This window comes from Lactuca saligna, chromosome 5 (genome assembly GCF_052625555.1).
Source record: "Lactuca saligna cultivar CGN05327 chromosome 5, ASM5262555v1, whole genome shotgun sequence".
Lineage (NCBI taxonomy): Eukaryota > Viridiplantae > Streptophyta > Magnoliopsida > Asterales > Asteraceae > Lactuca > Lactuca saligna.
In genome coordinates, this window is record NC_136421.1 from 48,082,126 (window position 1) to 48,102,418 (window position 20,293).

At 34.5% G+C, this 20,293-nt stretch overlaps 2 protein-coding genes and 1 non-coding gene across 4 annotated transcripts; 1 reads left to right on the forward strand and 2 right to left on the reverse strand.

The window, feature by feature from the left end:
• Positions 1-10,813: 10,813 nt before the first annotated feature.
• On the reverse strand, positions 10,814-13,531 carry LOC144996900 (pfkB-like carbohydrate kinase family protein). 2 transcript variants are annotated; one of them, XM_078956682.1, is made up of 8 exons: positions 13,293-13,531; positions 12,625-12,888; positions 12,472-12,543; positions 12,230-12,268; positions 11,980-12,087; positions 11,789-11,886; positions 11,516-11,627; positions 10,814-11,181 (listed from the first exon to the last, which is right to left on the reverse strand). In XM_078956682.1, exons 1-8 carry the CDS (start codon positions 13,458-13,460, stop codon positions 10,933-10,935), a joined length of 1,110 nt encoding a protein of 369 aa, XP_078812808.1. In that variant the 5' UTR covers positions 13,461-13,531; the 3' UTR covers positions 10,814-10,932. The 2 variants fall into 2 exon arrangements, with proteins under 2 accessions (XP_078812808.1, XP_078812809.1); XM_078956683.1 differs by lacking the exon at positions 12,472-12,543.
• Positions 13,532-17,833: 4,302 nt separating this feature from the next.
• LOC144998985 (small nucleolar RNA R71) lies at positions 17,834-17,940 on the reverse strand. Its single transcript, XR_013660516.1, has one exon. It is a non-coding gene; the product is annotated as a small nucleolar RNA R71 (small nucleolar RNA).
• A 1,215-nt stretch (positions 17,941-19,155) lies between these two features.
• LOC145045267 (uncharacterized) lies at positions 19,156-19,605 on the forward strand. The gene has a single exon (XM_078993604.1). The coding sequence runs from the start codon at positions 19,156-19,158 to the stop codon at positions 19,603-19,605; it is 450 nt and encodes a 149-aa protein (XP_078849730.1).
• Positions 19,606-20,293: the final 688 nt, after the last annotated feature.

Sequence of the window (20,293 nt, forward strand, 5' to 3'; positions counted from 1 at the left end):
ATGAGGAGTTATGGGCTAGATCTGAAGTTGTAACTTCAGATCTGGACCCTCTTCGGATTCTAGTAGCATAAAGTTACAGTTTTGATCATGATTGAGGTCCCTCTTGAGCATGGAGCCTCATTAAGAGCTTAGATTTGGCATTTGGAGCCTTTAAATCCATGCATGCACGTAAAGTTTGCAACTTTATGTGATAAGCATGCCCTAGAAGCTTGGATCTGTGAGTTGGAGCCGCTGCATGGCTCAAAGTGGGTCTGTATGGAAAAAGGACTGAATAGACTCGGCAAGTTGCAAGGTTGACTCGGCGAGTCACATGAAGATGGCCGTGAACTTGACGAGTTGGATTAACAAGTCGGCGAGTCCGATGAAGATTGCCATAAACTCGACAAGTTGAAGAACAACTCGCCGAGTCAGATAAGTTTTCTCCAGGATACGTGTGCGTGTGTATCCGTTGAGTTGCAAGGAGGAAACTCGACGGGTGGCCTTAAAGTTTGATTGGGAATCTAAGGAACTCGACGAGTCACCCCGATGACTTAGTGAGTTGGGAAGTGCTTCAAGGAACTCGGCGAGTAGCCGAGGGTACTCGGCGAGTTAAGTTCAACATAGATTGTTGACCTTGACTGAGGACTTTGACCTTGACCAGGGGTTGACTAGTAGGTTATGGAGTACCTTATAAGGTTAAGGACTTATGAGTATGTTGTACTATGATAATAGGTGGTGGAGCCTGTGTCAAGTGATCCAAGAGTTGGAGTTTACCTTTCGAGTCGACATCTGCGAGGTGATTTATCCTCACTATATCGATAGGGTCTATGGCACCAAGGCCGACCGTTTTAGTTGTTATTGTTATGGTATGCTACATGTGGTTATGATATGTTAGATCGGAATCAGGGTAGATAGTATGTTATGCTCTTATGATCCGTAGGGATTGGTATGTTAGTGACCTGCTAGGTCGATACTCTAGTTACAGGAGAATTCTATGATTGTGATTAGTGAGATAGATATGTTTGATGTTGTATATGCCAGTATATGATAGTTATGCGCACATGGTTATTTTCTTGTTGGTTGGGTTGAGGCGGTCCTGCTTGTGCTGAAGGCCAACATACCCTATGAGCGGTCCAGGGATACTGTAGGCCCACGTGGCGGACCAGTCATGCCGAAGGCTCGGGATAGATCCAGATAGACTATAGGCCCAGTAGGGCGGTCCAGTCAGGCCGATGGCCCAGTATTCATGATTGATTGATTGATTATTACTGATATTGTATTGTCAGTGTGGTATTGGTATTTTGGGGGTAGCTCACTAAGCCCTCGGGCTTACAGTTTTCAGTTTATTGTTTCAAGTACTTCAGAACATCATGGCAAGGCGAAGGCGTGACCGTACCGCTCCTCATCCTTATGTTATGATTTCGGGACACTCTGATGGATATTGATTTGAAAACATTTTTGTAAACAAACGCTGTTTGATTTTATTTACGATCGGAAAAGTTTAAAATTGGCATAAAATTTATGGATGTTACATATTCCCTTAAGGGTATATAAGATTAGGTTCCCAAACTCACCAGAATACGTTGTTTGTTTAATATGTTCATTATAATGTTCTTAAACTTCAACCCTAACTTGATTTAATTTCAAGATTTTGAAATTTTCACTACTATCTTCTTCATACATCACATCTTTTTGCCACATATATTATAGTTGAAAATAAAACTTATGTAAGAGGCAAATAAATGTGAAATTTATAAAAATATTGGAAGTAAATCAAGTTAGAAGTTGAATTATAAGAACATTAGACATTTACAATGTATATATAATACAAAAACGATATAGTATGATGAGTTTGAGCACCTAAGCTTATATACCCTTATTGGTATACAATCTCATTCTTCTTGATACAAATTCATTCTAAAAGAAAATTTTTGCTGACATTAATGACTAATTTAATTAATTTCCATAAAAAATTATAATTATAGATACCATTTAATATACATATTATTATGAAAATCATTTAATATCTACCTTTATTTGACTAATAATAATTTAATCTTTACTAAGTTCTTATTGGTGTATTCTAGCACACAATATATGTGAGAAACATTTGAACATACCTATATATAGGTTCCATTGAGATTTAAAATAAAATAAGTGATATTGAGATTCAACTTTAACCACACATTTCACATCTACCACCCTAGCCCTCCGGCCTACCTACACGGCAGTTCGGTTATAATCATAAATTAGTATATAATGCTGCACGTTCCTTTCCCCTCCGCCACCATCCCCACCACCACAACCGCCACCACCACCAGCCGACCACACCACTGTTACCCCCGCCACTTATAGCATCGTCGCCTCTACCACCACTAACTCTCATGCCACCAATTGTCATAACCATATACTATTACTCAATCTGTGAATATACATATATGTATAAACATTTATGATTAGACATATACGTATAAACATTTATAATCATATATCATTATAGTTCTCTACCATATAAGCATTTATGATTAATCATACCTTGCGGCTGACCGGTACGTTAGAACGACAGCTGAAAAATATGTGGATGATGTTGAATCTCAAGATCTCTAATTTTTTTTAATCTCAAGTGAACCGTCCTCTCTCTCTCTCTCTCTCTCTATATATATATATATATATATATATATATATATATATATATATATATATATATATATATATATATATATATATATATATATATATATATATATATATAAAAGAATGCTTAGTTATTCAAACGTGTAATTTTAAAACATTTTTGTGATGTATTAAGAATAGTATAATTTTAGAGGGATTTATATATAGAATATAGAATATATGAAATTCCTGCTGTGCAAAATGAAAAAAAGAGAAAGCAAAAGGAAGATAAAATTAATAATTGAGAAACAAGTTATGTAATGATGGCATAATAATAAATTAATAATAATAAATTGATATATGATGAATTGGCAGAATATTTATGACAAGGCCCACAAAACAACTAATTATTATATGATATTTGGAAATAAATGTTTATAAAAATCCTTATAATGTGATTTTGAGATAATTATTGAAGAATTAAGTTACTTAATCATAGCGTGAATGAACAACTTGACAATGACTTGGATTTTGAAGTACCTAATAAACATATTATATAATATAATAATAATAATAATAATAATAATAGTTTAATTATATGCAAAATATTAACGTGACACAATAGATTAAAAACCTCAAACAATGTATAAGATATTAAATTTACATAAATGATGATTTGATATTCTGTTTCTTTTTTCAATTAAGTGGTCGAAAAATTTAAAATTTTGTTGTAAATTTAACAAATCATCTAGTTTAGTTGTTTTGTGTTTATCATTTGGTGACTAAAAACTCATGTGTCTTCACATATTATCTTAATTAACAAATATTTTGATTAAATTGAATATTATGTAGATTTATACTTACATTTCTTTGTTTCGTTTTCTTTTCTTCTTTAAGAGCATCACAATTTTGTACGATTACTTTCAAAGGTTGCTAAAGGGGTTTCTTCTCAAAGTCCTGTATACAAGATATGGAAGGTTCTCCACAATAATTTTTTTTAAATGCAATCTTGTTTGTTTACGTTATTATGGAATGATGAACCACTTGAACTACTTTAGAAACCATTACACAATATTGTGATTCTTTAACAGAAAAGTAATTTAGGGAAACTAAGTACAAAATTACGTACAGATTTATTTTAATCAAAATTATTGACAAGTAGAATCATATTTGAAAACCATATCAAAATTTCATATTTGAAAACCATATCAAAATTTTACCTAATCAACAAATAAAGAATATAAACCAATTGAAACCTAAGCAAACCGGTTGAATGGTTAAATTTGCAACCAAATTGTAAATTTAATAACTTAAATGAGGAAAAAAGAAATACAAAATATCAAAGTCAAAAATTTATGTAAGTTTAGTTTCATTCATACAATTTACAATTGCCCGGAAAAAGAGGATGTTGTTGCTTTACTTAAAATAATTAAAAACCCTTTATACGAATCTCTAAATTAACTGAAAGTGCTATAATAAATTAATAATTATCTCGGCTATCTAAAAAAACGTTTGCATTGTTTTTCACTACATAGATTTTAGTGGTAGGGTATGCTATGACAGAAGTTCCTTTTTATTTCAATGACTTTAAAAAAGATAAACAGATGAGTTGGAATATATTATTTAATTTAGATATAGATATAGATTTACGTATTTATATATAATAATTTTTCAGAAAATCATCTTACTGAAAAACGAAAAAAATAAAAAAAGATTTCAAACACATTTATTTAACGAACAATTGTAGCATTTAAAAACATTTAAATTTATGTACATTTTGTAACGTGATAATGATCACATTAAAGTCGATGCAAAATGCATCTACAAGGAAACTAGTCAAATGAAGGTGTTGTAATATTCTTTTTGTAGTTTCATTGTGTGGTTCTTAAAAAGTAGTTTTTGTCAGTTTTTTCTAATGAATATTGGAAATTTATGTCACAATTACAAGTCAAAGAAAAAAAAAAAAAAAAAAAAAAAAAAACGTCATAAATGACCAATACATAAAAAAAAAACATTTTCCATCATTCTTATTCTTTTTTATAAGAACAAAATGAATTAAAGATATTCAATTATTCATATCAATTTATGATTTACAGTTTTACAGCTTTGCATATTTATATAATGGGCCTCATATTAATTATAAGAAGCAGGCCAGTCTTGGACCCAACATATTAAATACGAAAACGAAACAACTAACAAAATTGCCGCAACTAGGATTGTGACTTTTAAAGGATCATGGTCCAATATAAGAACTCTGATCTCATAATCTATATCAATCTGACAATGTGTATACATATACAGACATAAAAAAAAATAATACACAAGTAATAAGTTAGACGAGACGGTGTGGGCACATCTCATGATCGTTATGGTGACGTGGAACGCCATAACAACGTGGTAAACCCCCCCCCCCCCCCCCCCCCCCCCTCCCCCTTTCTCATTTTTGCTCGTTAAGGGCATAGCTCGTTGGCATCACAACCGGAAGAAACGAGCAAATTTCAAACATTTCCCACTGACCAATCGTTGCCAACGGGTATTTAAAAAAAATTAACAACTAAAAAAAATTCATTTATCCTATAAATACATAACATTTTATAAAAATTTCACACAATTTCTCTCCTCTCTACATAATTTCAATTATCTTCAAAAAAAAATATGGACTCTTTCGACTCGTCCGATGATTCCGATGACAATATTTTATTCAGTATAATGTATCATTATTACACTACCGACCTGATACAATCAGACTCAGCATCGCTAACAAGACATACGATGTTAAACATAAATCGCAGAGAAGCACACGAACATCTATATCGATTACTTTGTGGATAATTGTGTACACGGGTCGAAGGACTTCAAAAGAAGATTTCGTTTGAATATGAATGTGTTCCTACGGATCGCCAACGCCTTGAAAAGCCGGTATCACTTATTTACTAAACTTTTATACAAAATAAATACAAATGTACTACACGTTTCTTTAATTTTACAACAAATGTACTATATTTTTAAACTGTAGTTAATTTATGTTTAGATATGAATTTTTCAATTGAGATATGATGCTAGAGGTAGATGAGGGTTTACAACGTTGCAGAAATGTGTTGTGATCATTTGTTTGATGGCTATGAGTGTAACGACCCAATTTTCATGACAAAAAATTTCATTTTTGATTAAGTGATTTGCACAACATTTGTATCAAAATATCAACCGGTCATATCATTTAATAAAAGCTTATCTTGTATCTGAAAACCGAATCGTAAAAACATAATAATATCAGAGTACAAATCCCAGAATAACTCATAATGCGGAAAACAAAGAGTGTGTGTATGATGTGTCGCTACCGCGCTAGCTCCTTCCCCTTCGCTGAAGAGGTACCTGAAACCAAAACTGTAAACTGTAAGCACGAAGCTTAGTGAGTTCCCCCCATCGTACACATACCATACAATCACATAGCATACATACTGTCGGGAAATTATGGGGTGCTCGACCTACCCGGTACGATTATTCTTGGGTGCCGACCTACCCATGCGGCCATTCTGGGGTGCCGTCTTACCCATGTCAAGCCATTCTGGGGTGCTGACCTACCCGTCGGTCCTAACAACCAACTCTCGGGGACTATTCCACCCCTTACTGCTACTATCACATATATCATAACATAAACATACTATCAGACACATTTGGGGTGTCCGAACTACCCTTCAGTCCTAACAACCGAACTTGGGGACTATTCCCCTCCTACTACCGCTATCACATATAACATATCATGTCAGCATATAAACATACCAGCACATATTATCAGACATATCTGGGGTGTCTGACCTACCCTTCGGTCCTAACAATCGAAGTCTACTACTATCACATATAACATATCATGCCAGCATATAACATATCAGGTAGTAGCAAACCTAAATGATATCACAAAGACAATTATCTAATCATACAACTCCTACTGGTGGGCCGACATTGTGGCCATAAACCCACAGCTACTGGAAGGTAACTCACCTCGTAGTAGCTGCTGATCTGTGCGGGAATCCTCTGGCTGCTGCCGTTGCTGCTCTGGAAATCCTCCGGCTATAATTCCTACAAAACACTTAGTCATACACTGCTAACTGTTCTTAGGGTAAAATGACCATTTTAACCCTGACCAAATCAAAGTCAAAGTCAACTTCTAGTTGACCTGACTCGCCGAGTTAGCTCGCCAACTCGTCGATTCCCTATCCATCCATTTGTCCCTATACCCGTCTCTACTCGTCGAGTTAGGAGATGAGTCGATGAGTTTTCCTTCTAAATGAACATCAATTGAATCCTCATCTGAATCGCCGAGTTGTATGAACAACTCGTCAAGTTCATCTTCAACTGATACACAGGTCATGTCCTTCACTCGCCGAGTTGTATGAACAACTCGTCGAGTTCATCTTCATCCTTAAGAAGTTTGCCTTGGACTCACCAAGTCTGCTCATGCACTCGCCGAGTCCCATGAACTTCTAGAACAATGGTTTAGTCCAGAATGTTGGGTCACTCCCCGGGACCCCTCTAAAACCTTTCCACACTCAACTGGGTCCTTATGACCCTCAACTGATATGGGACAGAAACCTTGGACTCGCCGAGTCTAAGAATGGACTCGTCGATTTGGTCACATCCTCTCACTAAATCTTGGATTTCTGATGTACAACCCTTGATCTAAAGATAGATCTATGCTTCTACAATCGATCTAGCATGTAAAGTTACAACCTTTACGTGCATGCATGGCACTATGAGCTCAAAAGGTTCTAAAACAATCTCTTACAATGCATGGGGCTTTCTTTGAGTGCAAGAGCCACTCCTTTCTGCCTTGTAACCCCTCCAAGGGCCTAGATCTGAAACATCAACCCCTAACCATGCATGCAATCATGGTTGGTGACCAAAATGGCTTAGAAAAGCCCTAAAACTCCACAAAATGGGATCTATCAAAAGAACAAACAAGGTATAGACTTTATACCTTCTGTAGACTGCAAATGATGCTCAAAATCGGATCCTTCTAGCCTCCTCTTGATCCTTCAAGCTTTTCCTTCCTTCCTTGGGTCAAAAAGTACTAAAATCACTCCAAATGCCTTAGATTGCTCCAATAACGGCTAGGGTTTGCTATGGGGTTCTTCTGGGAGCAAATGGGACGAAGGAGGCCAAGTTAAGGTGTTTAAATAGGGTGCAAATTCTCGGGTTAGGGTTTTTGTCCAGACAGGGCCTACTCGCCGAGTCCGGGACCCGACTCGTAGAGTCCACTGCTTAAACCCCGCTTCTCATGCCGCTTCTACTCGACGAGTTGGTCCTTCAACTCGCCAAGTCCAAGGCCAAAATGCAAAAATATTAATAAAAGAATACGTACCAAGAACCAGGTGCTACAACTTCAAGAGGATTTGACGGATTATATCTTTCATGGTAACGATAACGAATAGCGTTTAGTTTTTTTAAGAAATATGTTATTTTTTTTAACGAATAGCATTGTTTTTTTTTTTTTTTTTGAATTTGGATGTTATGTGTAATTTAATTTCTATGTTTTCTTTTAATTTTTAAAAATTATTTTTATTCTATGTTATTTATAAATTTTAAACATTATGTTTTATTTATTATGTTATATTTAAAATATATTTATTTAAATTTAAAAAAAAAATTGAAAAAAAAAATAAAAAAGAAATTTTAAAGTGGAAAAATGTTTGTGTTATAACAAGATGTAATATGATAACCATTTACCCACTTGATGTTATAATATTATTGATGATGTGACATGTAAAGTGATATCAAAATGAAGTTATAACTCGTTCCCCACATTCAATCCTCTTAAGAACTAAAACTATAAACCTCCCTTTTTAATATGGGATGACAAATGATACATGGATATCATTTTTTTTAATCTAAAATAAACTAAGTATAAGTATTTAATTAAAATAAAAAAGCCTTAAATCTTAATGCAAATGATAAAATCTAAACATTGTTTATATTAGATTTTTTATAACGATATAAATCAATTTAATATGTTTTTTAGTTTAAATATGGCGTCAATAAAAAGATAATAGCTAAATATCATTTTATTGATGATTTTTATCTTTTTAACATATTAAAATTATTAATGATCCTACCGATGATCTTACAACATTATTATCTTATACCGATCTTAGGATCAATGTGGTTTTTGGATGATATTCGTAGGAACTTAAGCTCCTACAATCATAATCACGCTTTTAGCAACATTTTTTTTATTACATATACATTTATATTTGTTTTACATGCTTTTAACGGTGAACCTAGTACATATGGATCAAAACCCCAAGAAAAATACATAAGACATACTTAATTTGGAGAATCAAAATGTTTTGTACGACCTTGCATTTAATTCTCAAGAGCATATATTTTATATACTAAAGAGGATATGCTATCTTTTTCGAAAATGAAATTTAGGACCTTACATTTTAATTCTCAAGGTTATACATTTCATGATGAAGATCACACCCATATGTTGATTTATAGAAATGTTAAGTTGTATGTTTTGTTTTCAAGGCCGTATATTTTGTGTTGTTTCCAACCCTGTTTTGAATGTATGTTTTTTCAACATCTCTTTTTAGGGTTTTGGTCGATCTCTTTATATATTCTTTTTCTGAGTTTTTGGTTTGTATGAGCTTCACACAAGTTGTACCTAAGTTGTTATAAGTCTATTTCTTGATGTTATATTTTTCTTCTTGATTGTTTTGGCCCCTATGCATTCCAAAAACTATTTCCACTAAAAGATTGCTACAATAATCAACTAAAAACAAATCTCTTATTCCATAGTTAGAATACATTGAGTGTTTATACCGTTTCTCGAGGACTTCTCTTTTACTTAGTCTAACCTCCAAAAGTGTAATTTATTCCCCTCTTGATAATTTCATTTCACAAAGACGGTGTTTGTCACAAGGACGGTGTTTGTTTTTTTGCTAAAAAGATCTTTTTGAACTCTTATTTCTGCGGAAGGAAAGACATTTGAAGAAAAAACTATTTTTTTTTCAAACAAAAGTTATAAAAAAATCTTTTTGACATCTTTTCAGAAGACAAAAAAATAACATCTAATTTTGGAAGACATTTTATAATTTCTAATCCTAATGTGATATTTCTTTTTCCACCACCACCACCTCTGCCACCATTACAACCACTACCATCATCGCCATTGCCACCGTTACCAATTCAGCCACTTCCTCCGCCCATTGCCCCCACCTCTGCCACCATCGCTACCTCCGCCACCCACCCTGCTCCCACCCCGCTCCCACCTCTGCCACCACCCCTTCACTATCATCAACACCAACACCAACACCAGTATTCTTTTTGTATAGAAGACTTTTGAAAAGAGAAGACATTTTACCTCTTTCAAAACAATCACCACCTAAATCTATTAACTTCTTTCTCAATTCCATGGTCTTCCAACCCGTCATTTCATCGGGCTCCCCAATCAATCTTTTCTCTTCATCCACTTTTATTTCCATAAACGCCATGATATTGACTTACGCTTCAAGGAACTTTCTCAAATAACATACACGGAATGTGTTGTGAATGTCATCAAGCTCGGGGAATACTTTGTGCATCGGGGTTGCCTATTTTAGGATAAACTGTTTCTTTTGTTTTATGTGCAACAAGTCGTCCAACTTGGATATGAAGCAAGATAACTTCCACATGGTTTTAAGTTGATGAAGATATTACCGAACGAGTCCTAGAAAATGGCATTGGTACTCTAAAGCCCCTCGAAGTGGCATTACTTTGAGATTTATGTATCTCCTTGAGTATCAATTATTAAATATATACGTGTGTATGTAGGCCTGAAACATATAGCACATTATCTTGATATTGATGGTTTCATTAACAAACAATTTTCGTAATACATATAGTTTGTACATAAATAATATGCAACAAACTTTCAAGCATCATTTTTCACAAAGAAAACATGTAGATATATCATCTTAAATGCTACTTCATGCATACTACATTTGTATAGTAAATATGCATTGGCTTTGTAGTTCCAACTTAATATCTTTGGTTGTTCTAATCTTCTTGAAAGTGCCATTGTAGAACCAGAGGCTACTAGGATGGATATTTGAGAAAAAAAGGCTTTTACAAGATTCTCAAAATACTTAATTTGGACAATTATACTAAAACATTAATACCTATTTTGCACATTCACTTTCTCCAGACATCACTTAATGGAAAGAAAAAAAAGGCCAGATAATTCATCCCAAAATATTAAGACTAAAAAAACAAGGTGATTCTTCACATAGTCTTGTTAAACATTCATCCTAAAAACAAACCAGACTAATGGATTCAATTGAACAAGTCTTAAAAGATGATTTACAATGAAACAATGGGCACAGGGAGACCTTTGGTTTTGAATTGCTTATACATCCACTGCCAATTTTCCGGCGACACCTCACCACCCAATGACCGAATCACCGATCCACCACTACATGACCCAATTACGCAACATTCTTCAAGAGACATTCCTTTCACTAAACCATACAAAAACCCTCCAGCAAAAAGATCCCCCGCCCCCGTTGCATCAATTGCCTTTGTCTGCCCAATCGCCGGAACCTTCACCACCTGAAGTTCACAAATTCACTTAATACATATATACACATATGTAATATGTATTAGTATCAGGCACCAAAACAACATTGCTGCCTGATACTTATCAGGTACCGATATAGACCATGTATTAGGCAGTCCGACTGCAGCCTAATACATGTATCGGTGCCTGATACAAGAGGCAGTCTGATATAGACCATGTATTAGACAGTCTGACTGCTGCCTAATACATGTATCAGACATTGTGCTCGATACATGCCTCATACATGTATCGATGTCTGATACAAGAGGCAGTCAAAGGAAGCATGACTGCCTCACATGTGCTTTATAGCACATACACCTCGCTAACCTCTTTTTTATGCCTTGCAATGCATCCATGTGGACCTAAAGTCACCACGGCCCATTGACAATATTTGCCCAAGACATCAACTGCAGCTTCGGGTCCCGCAACTTGCTCGCCACTAAAACAGTATATATATATATATATATATATATATATATATATATATATATATATATATATATATATATATATATATATATATATATATAACAAACATTAAACACACAAAAGTGGAAATAAAATTACGTGTAATTTTTGTATCACGGGATAAAAGGTTACCTTAAAAGTTCGGCGGCTTCATCTTCATTGGCAAAACAAAGATCGATGTTACCTGACTCCAATAGTTCTAGTAAAGGTGTTCTAAATTTTCTAACCATCTGTCAATTTAATAATAAAATGTAAAAAAAAAATGTTTATATGGTCCATGATAATAAAAAACTATTTCGAAAAATGGTAGATTTTTTTTTTACCTCAAAACTGGCCAAATCTAGGGATATAAGAAGACCTTCTTGTTTGGCTATTTGGATAGCTGCATTGATAACTTCTATATTGTATATACTATATCTCACCACTAACCACTACAACATAAATATATACAAAAAAAAAAATTAGCAAATCAACTTATAGATAACAATAGTACCAAATGAAAACTAATGACATTAAAAAATATGTAGCAAATAAAAACTAGTTCAAAGATATAGAGACTTCAAACTTTATTACCTTGGAGCCTTTAAAATCCTCCCTTTTTAGTTCACCTGCCTGAATTACAAAAACAATGTCAGAAACACATGCAATCTGATTTTTTCAACAATAAACACAGGAGTGATTCATAATACTAAACAAACTAATTTCAATAAGGGTATTTATGTAATTTCCACAGTTGCATTGTACTATTCTGTCATGTATTTCATGTATTGTACTGTGTAATAAATGTGAACTGACAGTACGAAACTAAAGTGCACCTGTATTTTAGCAGCAGTGGCAATGCAGGGACGCATGGTACGATTACCCAATGGATCAACCAAGCAAACACACTGTGCCACGTCATCAGCTAATACAATTTTAATTCTAACTCCAAAATGAAAGAAAACCATCTTTACAAAGGGTAAACTCACCTGACCAGTATGTTCATCTTTCACCCTCAATCTTGATATATTTACACCATAAAAGCTCATGTTTTTCAAGAAAAGAGCACCTTGTTCATCATCCCCACAAGCTCCAATAACCCCACATGAGATCCCAAAACCTGCTGCAAGGCCTCTAATGGTGTTGGTCACACTACCCCCGGCTATAGTCTTTACAGGAGACAGATCATTTGGAGAAGACGATATATGTGTATTCACCTCCTTTAGTAGATCTTTCAGCTCTTCAGCTGCAACCTAACAATAAAGATATGCTCCAATTTATATCAGAATGCAACATCACATGGAAATGGCGTATGGGTGATTTAAAAGTAGTTAATGCTTCCGAAGAATGAAAATTAAACATGAAAACTGATCCTCGAATTCAATTAATGTAATTTCGTATGGAAATTGGAAACCCTGTGCTATGATCCATGAAAGAGGCTTCACGTGCTTGTACAGTACAAAGTACCAATGCACTGATTTACGGCAGAGTATGAGCACATAAAGCCTTCATCTGTCCTCGATTCCCTCATTCACGAATGAAGTTTAAGCAATTGATTGCATGGGTTTTGATTTAATTACGTAGGTAAACGAACAATTGAAGGTTGAAGACATTAAGATAGCAAGAAATTAAGAAAAATTAAGGGGAGGAAGTGTACAGGGAAGGAACCACCGGGTTCGCCGGGAATTCGAGAGAGAATTGATAAGTCAACCGTTGCTATGTGGTCGACAAGGGCAGCGGGGAGGAGGCCGAGTATCACCGGAGCAGCCTGATAATCGCCGGATAGATCATTCTCACTGGGTTTTGGGAGAAATTCGGCGCCCATAATTGGGGCTTTTTTGGGGTTATTGTGGAGAAAGGATGCTCCGTTATCTCTCTCTGCCTCTTCTTCACGAAGCTTTCAACTTGTTTATATAGCCATTAGATCTTTGGATCCATACTGTGATTATAATTGTATTTTGAGTAATTTACAGTTTTAGTCCCTACACTATTACTCAAACTATATTTTTCGATTGTTTGAGATTTTCTTGCTTTCTTTGTCAGAATTCGGCTTTCCCTTTGGACATTCAACCATGTTAGCAACACATTACTTAAATCATGTGAAAGTTGTGACACATTTATAAACTCTTGTTGGAATTTCAACATCCATCTTCTCATCAAATTTCACTCGATTTTCAAAGGCATGCCATAAACTTTGTGTTTTTGTCATTTCTTTATCATGGTCAAGAGGTAATAGCAAGAATGACGCCACGTGTTTTTAATGATTGATATTGATTGTGAAAAAACTATAAATAGTTATAAGCATGATTGACGGATTAATATTTTCTTCTTCTATACAATTTCAAAATTAGATGTTTCTTTGATTGAATGCTAGAATACTAGTTTGAGTGATCACATTTGAAATAAAATAATGTGCAATTTCCAAATAACTTGAAGTAATGATGACAATATATGAGTTTATAATGTCACGTCAAAATTGAGTAAAAAGCAAATGTTAATAATATATTGATTTATTTATAAATTTCACATCTCAAATTCATGAAAATAAGTCCATAATTTTGACGAGCAACCAACTATTATCAAGTCATAATTTTTTATGCAACATCAGTGGGATATTACGAAAAATAAATAAAAATCAGTAGAGGGGGAAACTTTATATACCTAAATGAGAGTTTCAAATAACGATAAAACATGATAACATGTTTATTAAAAATTAACAAAGTCACATGTATTTCTTTATATCTCTATTCTCTACGAAACAAAAAATATTCCCATGCTAATACCACATCACATGCAATAGGCTTCTCACGGCATGAATCCACACATAATATTAAAAATGTTTGCTTATTAAAACTAATATTAATCAATAATAGATAGGCATACTACATTACAGTATATTATATAATTGCCGCCGATTTGGCCGGATATATGCCAACGACGTTACACTGATAAAATTTACAGATATGATCCTTAGATTAATGGAATAATTACATATTTAATCCTTCTAACTTTTAATACAAAATAATTATTTTTTTAGGCCCTATAGTTTTTAATACGTATTAATTGCAGTTTTAATCCCTATAATTTTTAATTTCTTCCTTATATTTTTTTAAAGACAAAATTACGAAAATGGTCCCTGTGGTATGCATTTTTTTGGAGTTTTGGTCCAAACCCCGACTTTTTTGGATTGGCGGTCATTTTGAGCTACTTTGTTTGTGGTTTTGGTCCTTCGTAAAATTAAAAAGACAAAAATACTCTTTTGATACATTTTCTATGTTTTTTTTTTCTATTTAATATAAAGTTTTATTAATAAAAATTATGGGACCCACCTCTCTCTCTCTCTCCAAACAAACACACATAAACACATACTAGCCTTCATTCCTTCTGTTATGTATCTTAATCACCCATTTCACTCATCTTCATTCTTAGTCGCCCCATTTCACTCCGATCTGGGTCTTTAATTTATTATTCCATGGATCCGTTAAAAGAAGGAGAGGCAAACCCAAACCCACATCGATGCAATCTGGAATGGTTAGGACTTAGAACCCTAAATACGAACAGGATTTTCCCATTGTTGAATCTGGATGAAAACAAATCCCTGAATAACATAGATGATGAACAAGTGTCATAAAAAAAATACTAGCAGGTGCTTCTCCTTTTTACTAAGGTAAATGGAAAAACGATGGGGTGAAACGACAGGGTGAAAAATGATGATGAACATGGGTCATCACAAAAATTACCAGCAGGTGCCGCCATTATCAACCTCCACTGCAACTTCATCCCTTTGATTCTTTCTATACCAACTCATTCATTGAAATTCCTTTCGAGGACATACACCCAAAAACTGTTCCAGAAACAACTATTAGGGATTGAAACAACTATTTAGGATATATAGATTCTACTTAAGAACACGATGAGCAAATTTGGAGTTTTTGGTTTTGGGTTATCTTTATTTGTAGGTGTGTATGGGGAAGATGATGAACAAAAAAAAGTTGAGACCCGGATGCTGTGAATTGGAGATTTCATTAAGAACCATAGATGGAAGATTTGGGTGTGAGATATATGGAGCGATTCAGTGGATTTGGGGGATTTGAATGAGTGAGATTTGGTAATAAGGCTGTTACAGCTTCCAGTTTTTTTTTAGGATACCTCCATTGTAAAGTGAATTATCGAGAGAGATAGAGAGAGAGAGAGAGAGGGGTGGGCCCGATTTTATATTTAATAATAATAATAATTTTAAAAAATGAAAACTAAATTCATTAAGGGTATAATAGTCTTTTTAGTTTGGACAGGGACCAAAACTGCATGTAAACTAGTTCAAAAGGACCATCAATCCAAAAAAGTCAAGGTTTGGACTAAAACCCCAAAAAAATGCATACCACAAGGATCATTTTTGCAATTTTGTCTTTTTTAAATTTCAATAATAACAATTGTTGTTCATATAATTTATAATTTACATTAGTTTCAATTTCGGTCCACTAATAGTTAATTAAAATAATGATAGTTTTAGCCCTTTTAGTTTTAATTTTGTGTTAATTATAGTTTTGGCTGCTTTAGTATTTAATTTCAAATTTGTAGTTAAGCAATTAAGTTAATTACAGTTTTGGCTGCTTTAGTATTTAATTACAGTTTTGGTTGCTTTAGTATTTTCTTGAATACCTAATAATTCAGTGAATACTAGTTTATTAGAGCTAAGATTAAATCAATCTTAGTTAAACAATTAAATTATTAAAATTAAGCTGTGCTAGAGAAATCATGATCATGACCATAATGTGTGTTTATCAAATCAATCTTACATAGCTTCAATCTCATTTAATAATTGATTTTGTGTTAACTATTGTGTGACCATACATAGATTTACATGAATTGATTAATGTTAGTAGATTTAGAACTAAATTACTAATACTTTATTAGTTGGTACCAACATTAATTGTCATAGTTGATTTATTACCCATTGAGTGAAAGTGGATTCGAACTATCAGAAGTGTTCGTTTATTGATTGAGTTTGTGTTAAAGAATTAAGTTCATCTAAACTTGCAAAATTATATAAAACCCTTTTCTTGTTAATAATTAGGTTAATTTAGTAGTAGATAAATAAATTAATCAAAACCGTTCCCTGTGATCGACACCCTACTTACCAAAACTATTCTATAATTTGACTACGTACACTGACCAGATGCAATTTAGTTAGTTGAGTTAGTTAGGTTATACATATAAAATTAGGTGTAGCTTATTGTCCGCATCAAGTTTTTGGCGTCGTTGCCGGGGAACAGCTTAGTTGATTTTTTTTATTTATTTGTTTTAGATTGATTGATCCTTTTTGTGGGGTAAAACCTGCAAAATAATTAATTTTCCAGCTGTAGTTCTTGTTCCAGTACCTGATTCACGACATGAGCCTTAAGCTCACGACATGAATTCAGTAGTTATTCATTTTCTTTGTTTTTCTTTTATTTTAGTTTTTGTTCAATTTTACGTTTTTAATTTTTGTTTATTTTGCAGGAGTTCATGACCAGAGGCTCTAATACACCTTTGGTACCACCACTTGAAGATCCAGAGTCGTCCCTTCATAAAAAGAAAGATAAGAACGTGAAAGGAGATCAAACACCGAAGAAGTCACCTTTACAATAATTCAAGTCAGTGTTCTCACAGAAGCCGGGAAAGAAAACAGAATAGTCGAGTTCATCTTCAAAGAACAAGAGAAAGGTTGAAAATTTAGATCAAATACCTGTCCAAACCGAATCCGAATACGATACCGATACCGAGCCCGAATTTGAATTATTTACGAGTGAACCCGGAAACGAGCTAAGGAACTAGATGGAAAATATTGAAGAAATGTCAATGGGAGCTTACAGGAAGCGGATAAGAGATGATGTTGGTCCAGGTTTAGTACAACCTGCCATACCTGCCACTGCCACATTCGAGCTGAAAGGACATATCCTTACTACACTAAAGGATATTCCATTCTATGGAAAAGATCATGAGGATGCGTTTAAGCACTTAGATGAAGTCAATGACATTGCAGACTATTTTAATGTCTCGAATGTTAATAGAGATATTGTCGTGTTAAGGATGCTTCCCGTTACTTTTAAGGGAGTTGCAAAAGATTGGTTAAAGGCACTTCCACCTGGTACAATCACTACTTGGGCTCAGATGCATGAACAATTTTTAGACCAATTCTGCCCACTATCCAAGATAGCTAAACTCAAAAAGGCGATAACCAATTTTGAGCAAAACCCAGGTGAGTCACTTTACGAGGCATGAGAGCGTTACAAAGGGTTGTTAAGGAATTGTCCTCAACACGACCTTAACATTCAACAAGAGGTGTCTATATTCTACGATGGGGTCCATGTATTGACAAGGCAACTCCTTGATTCTCAAGGACCACTTACAAAGAAAAATTTAGCCGAAGTCAAGGAACTAGTTGAAGAATTTGCAAAGCATTCTCGTGAATATCACAACCTAAGACAAGATGGAGTAAAAGGCAGTGGAGGTGCACATTCTGAAGAAATGGCTGCTATGATGACAATGCTTAATACTATGGACCGGAGATTGACCCAAATGGACCAATTGATTCATGCAATTTGAGTTGGTTGTGAGAGGTGTAATGGGCCACATTTGACAAAGGACTGTAATTTGGATGATTATGGAAATAAAAAGGCTCAATTTTGCTACTCGAGTGGGGACAAGTATGATGAAGATTGGAGAAAACCAAAAAAAGAGTGGTTGTCATATGATGAATATAAGAAGCAAAAGGAAGACAAATATAAGCAGACAGGCCGAGGCTTCTATCAAAAAGAGCAACCACCAGCCAGGAAGAAAGTAGACTTAGAAAACATTTTGGCCTGATTTATAGAAGCATCCGAGAAAAGGCATGATGATACTGATGCAGTGCTAAAGGAACACATGAACATGATGAAAGAACAGCACAAAATGATGATTGACCAGCAAGCCTCTTTAAGAAATCATCAAGCATCGATTCAAAATCTAGAAGTCCAAGTTGGTAAACTCACTACTTTGATGAGCAACAAATTATCCTCATAATTTCCCGAAAAGAAAGCTCAACCTCATGTCATAGTGATTGATACTGAAGAAGAGGCCATCTCTGAGTTCTTAGAAGCACTAGAGGAGGAGCCATGGCCATCCGATCCAAAGCCAAAGAAGCCAAAACTCAAAAACAAAAATGTTGCTGAACTACCGGATTCACGTCGTGAACCTACTATGCTCATGACGTGGCCTCGATCTGAACATAAAGTTGCAGAATCCATTCCGGCTTACCGACCACCTTTGTCGTTTTCATCTCGAGCACATCGCAATCCACTGGAAAGGGAACATCTAGATTTTATTCAGAAAATAAATGGTATTCCTATTAATACCCCTTTTATCGATTCACTTTCAAAAATTCCAGAATACGCAAAGTTCCTACAAGATCTTGTAGACACTCATCAGTAGTTGAAGAAAAATTCTAAGTCATTCTTAGTGAACAAAGCTCAAGAGTTGTGATGGGGGAAATACCTAAGAAGATGGGAGATCCTGGATGTCTCACTCTTCGATGTGAGTTTGGTCACAATTTGAAGACTTATGCTTTAGCCGATTCCAGGGATAGCATAAATTTGATGCCATATTCATTATATCAAAAGTTGAATACTCAGAAAATGAAGGCTACAAAGATGACCATTCACATGGCCAATCGTTCGGTGACGCACCTAAAAGGGATTGTGGAGGATATTCTAGAAAAAATTGGGAAATTTGTTTTCCCAGTTGACTTCGTGATTATAGATATGAAGGAGGATGTAAATATTCCAATCATTATTGCTCGCTCCTTGCTAAATACTGCTAGTACTTTAGTTGATGTTCGTGAATCCAAGCTTACATTGAGGGTTGGTGAAGATAAGGAGGACTTTGGAGTACAAGATGGGTTTCAAGGAGATGATGTTAATAGTAAGGCGTTCAATATTGATGAAGATAATTAACTTGAAGAATCAGAAAAGCTCATGGAGGAAGAAATTAAGACAATTCATCAAGTCAAATGCACCAAACCAAGAGCATCAGTCCCGTTCTTTGTTGAAGTTATTACCTACACAAAGCCAACAACTTTGATGAGTGAGAAAAGCAATGATTTGTCAAGTGATGAAGACGAGGCTACTTCCAAGGACATGATTCCAGTGGTGAAGGAAGAAAAAATTCCTATGGAGCTTAATAAGAGTGAAGAAAAATTAGAGACTAAAGGGATCAAACGCAAGATCGATGCAAATGAAGTAAAAGCGAAGAAAGAAAATTCAAAGAAGGTGTACATTAGGCGAGTTCAAGTGTACAAGAGAAGATGGAAAGAACAAAAGGAGCAGGTGGTGGACTCCTCTGATAGCTCGAAGTAGGAGGCACAGAGTCCGGCTCACGACTCCATAAAAAAGAAGCACTTCTCGGGAGGCAACCCGAGTTTGGTTTGCATTTTCTTTTCTTTTTAGGAATTATTTTTAGTTTAGGAAAGTGATCAATTCGTCATCTAAAAAACTTTTAAATGGAAAAATTAGTTGTGGGTACTTTGGAATTAAGTGGAATACAATTAAAATGCACAAATATCATTATGCTTCTTTTAAAGTTTGGTCCAAGACTAATATCACGACGTGACATTACGCTTCATGCCGTGAATCAAAATGAATT

Excerpts from the sequence above, each read along its gene's own strand:
- LOC144996900 (XM_078956682.1), bottom strand. The coding sequence starts at position 13,460 with ATGGGCGCCGAATTTCTCCCAAAACCCAGTGAGAATGATCTATCCGGC. Across the intron at positions 12,088-12,229 it reads AGGATTTTAAAGGCTCCAAG|TGGTTAGTGGTGAGATATAG; the intron begins GTAATAAAGTTT and ends TTTATGTTGTAG. Across the intron at positions 11,182-11,515 it reads TTGCAAGGCATAAAAAAGAG|GTGGTGAAGGTTCCGGCGAT; the intron begins GTTAGCGAGGTG and ends TGTGAACTTCAG.
- LOC145045267 (XM_078993604.1), top strand. The coding sequence starts at position 19,156 with ATGGGAGATCCTGGATGTCTCACTCTTCGATGTGAGTTTGGTCACAAT.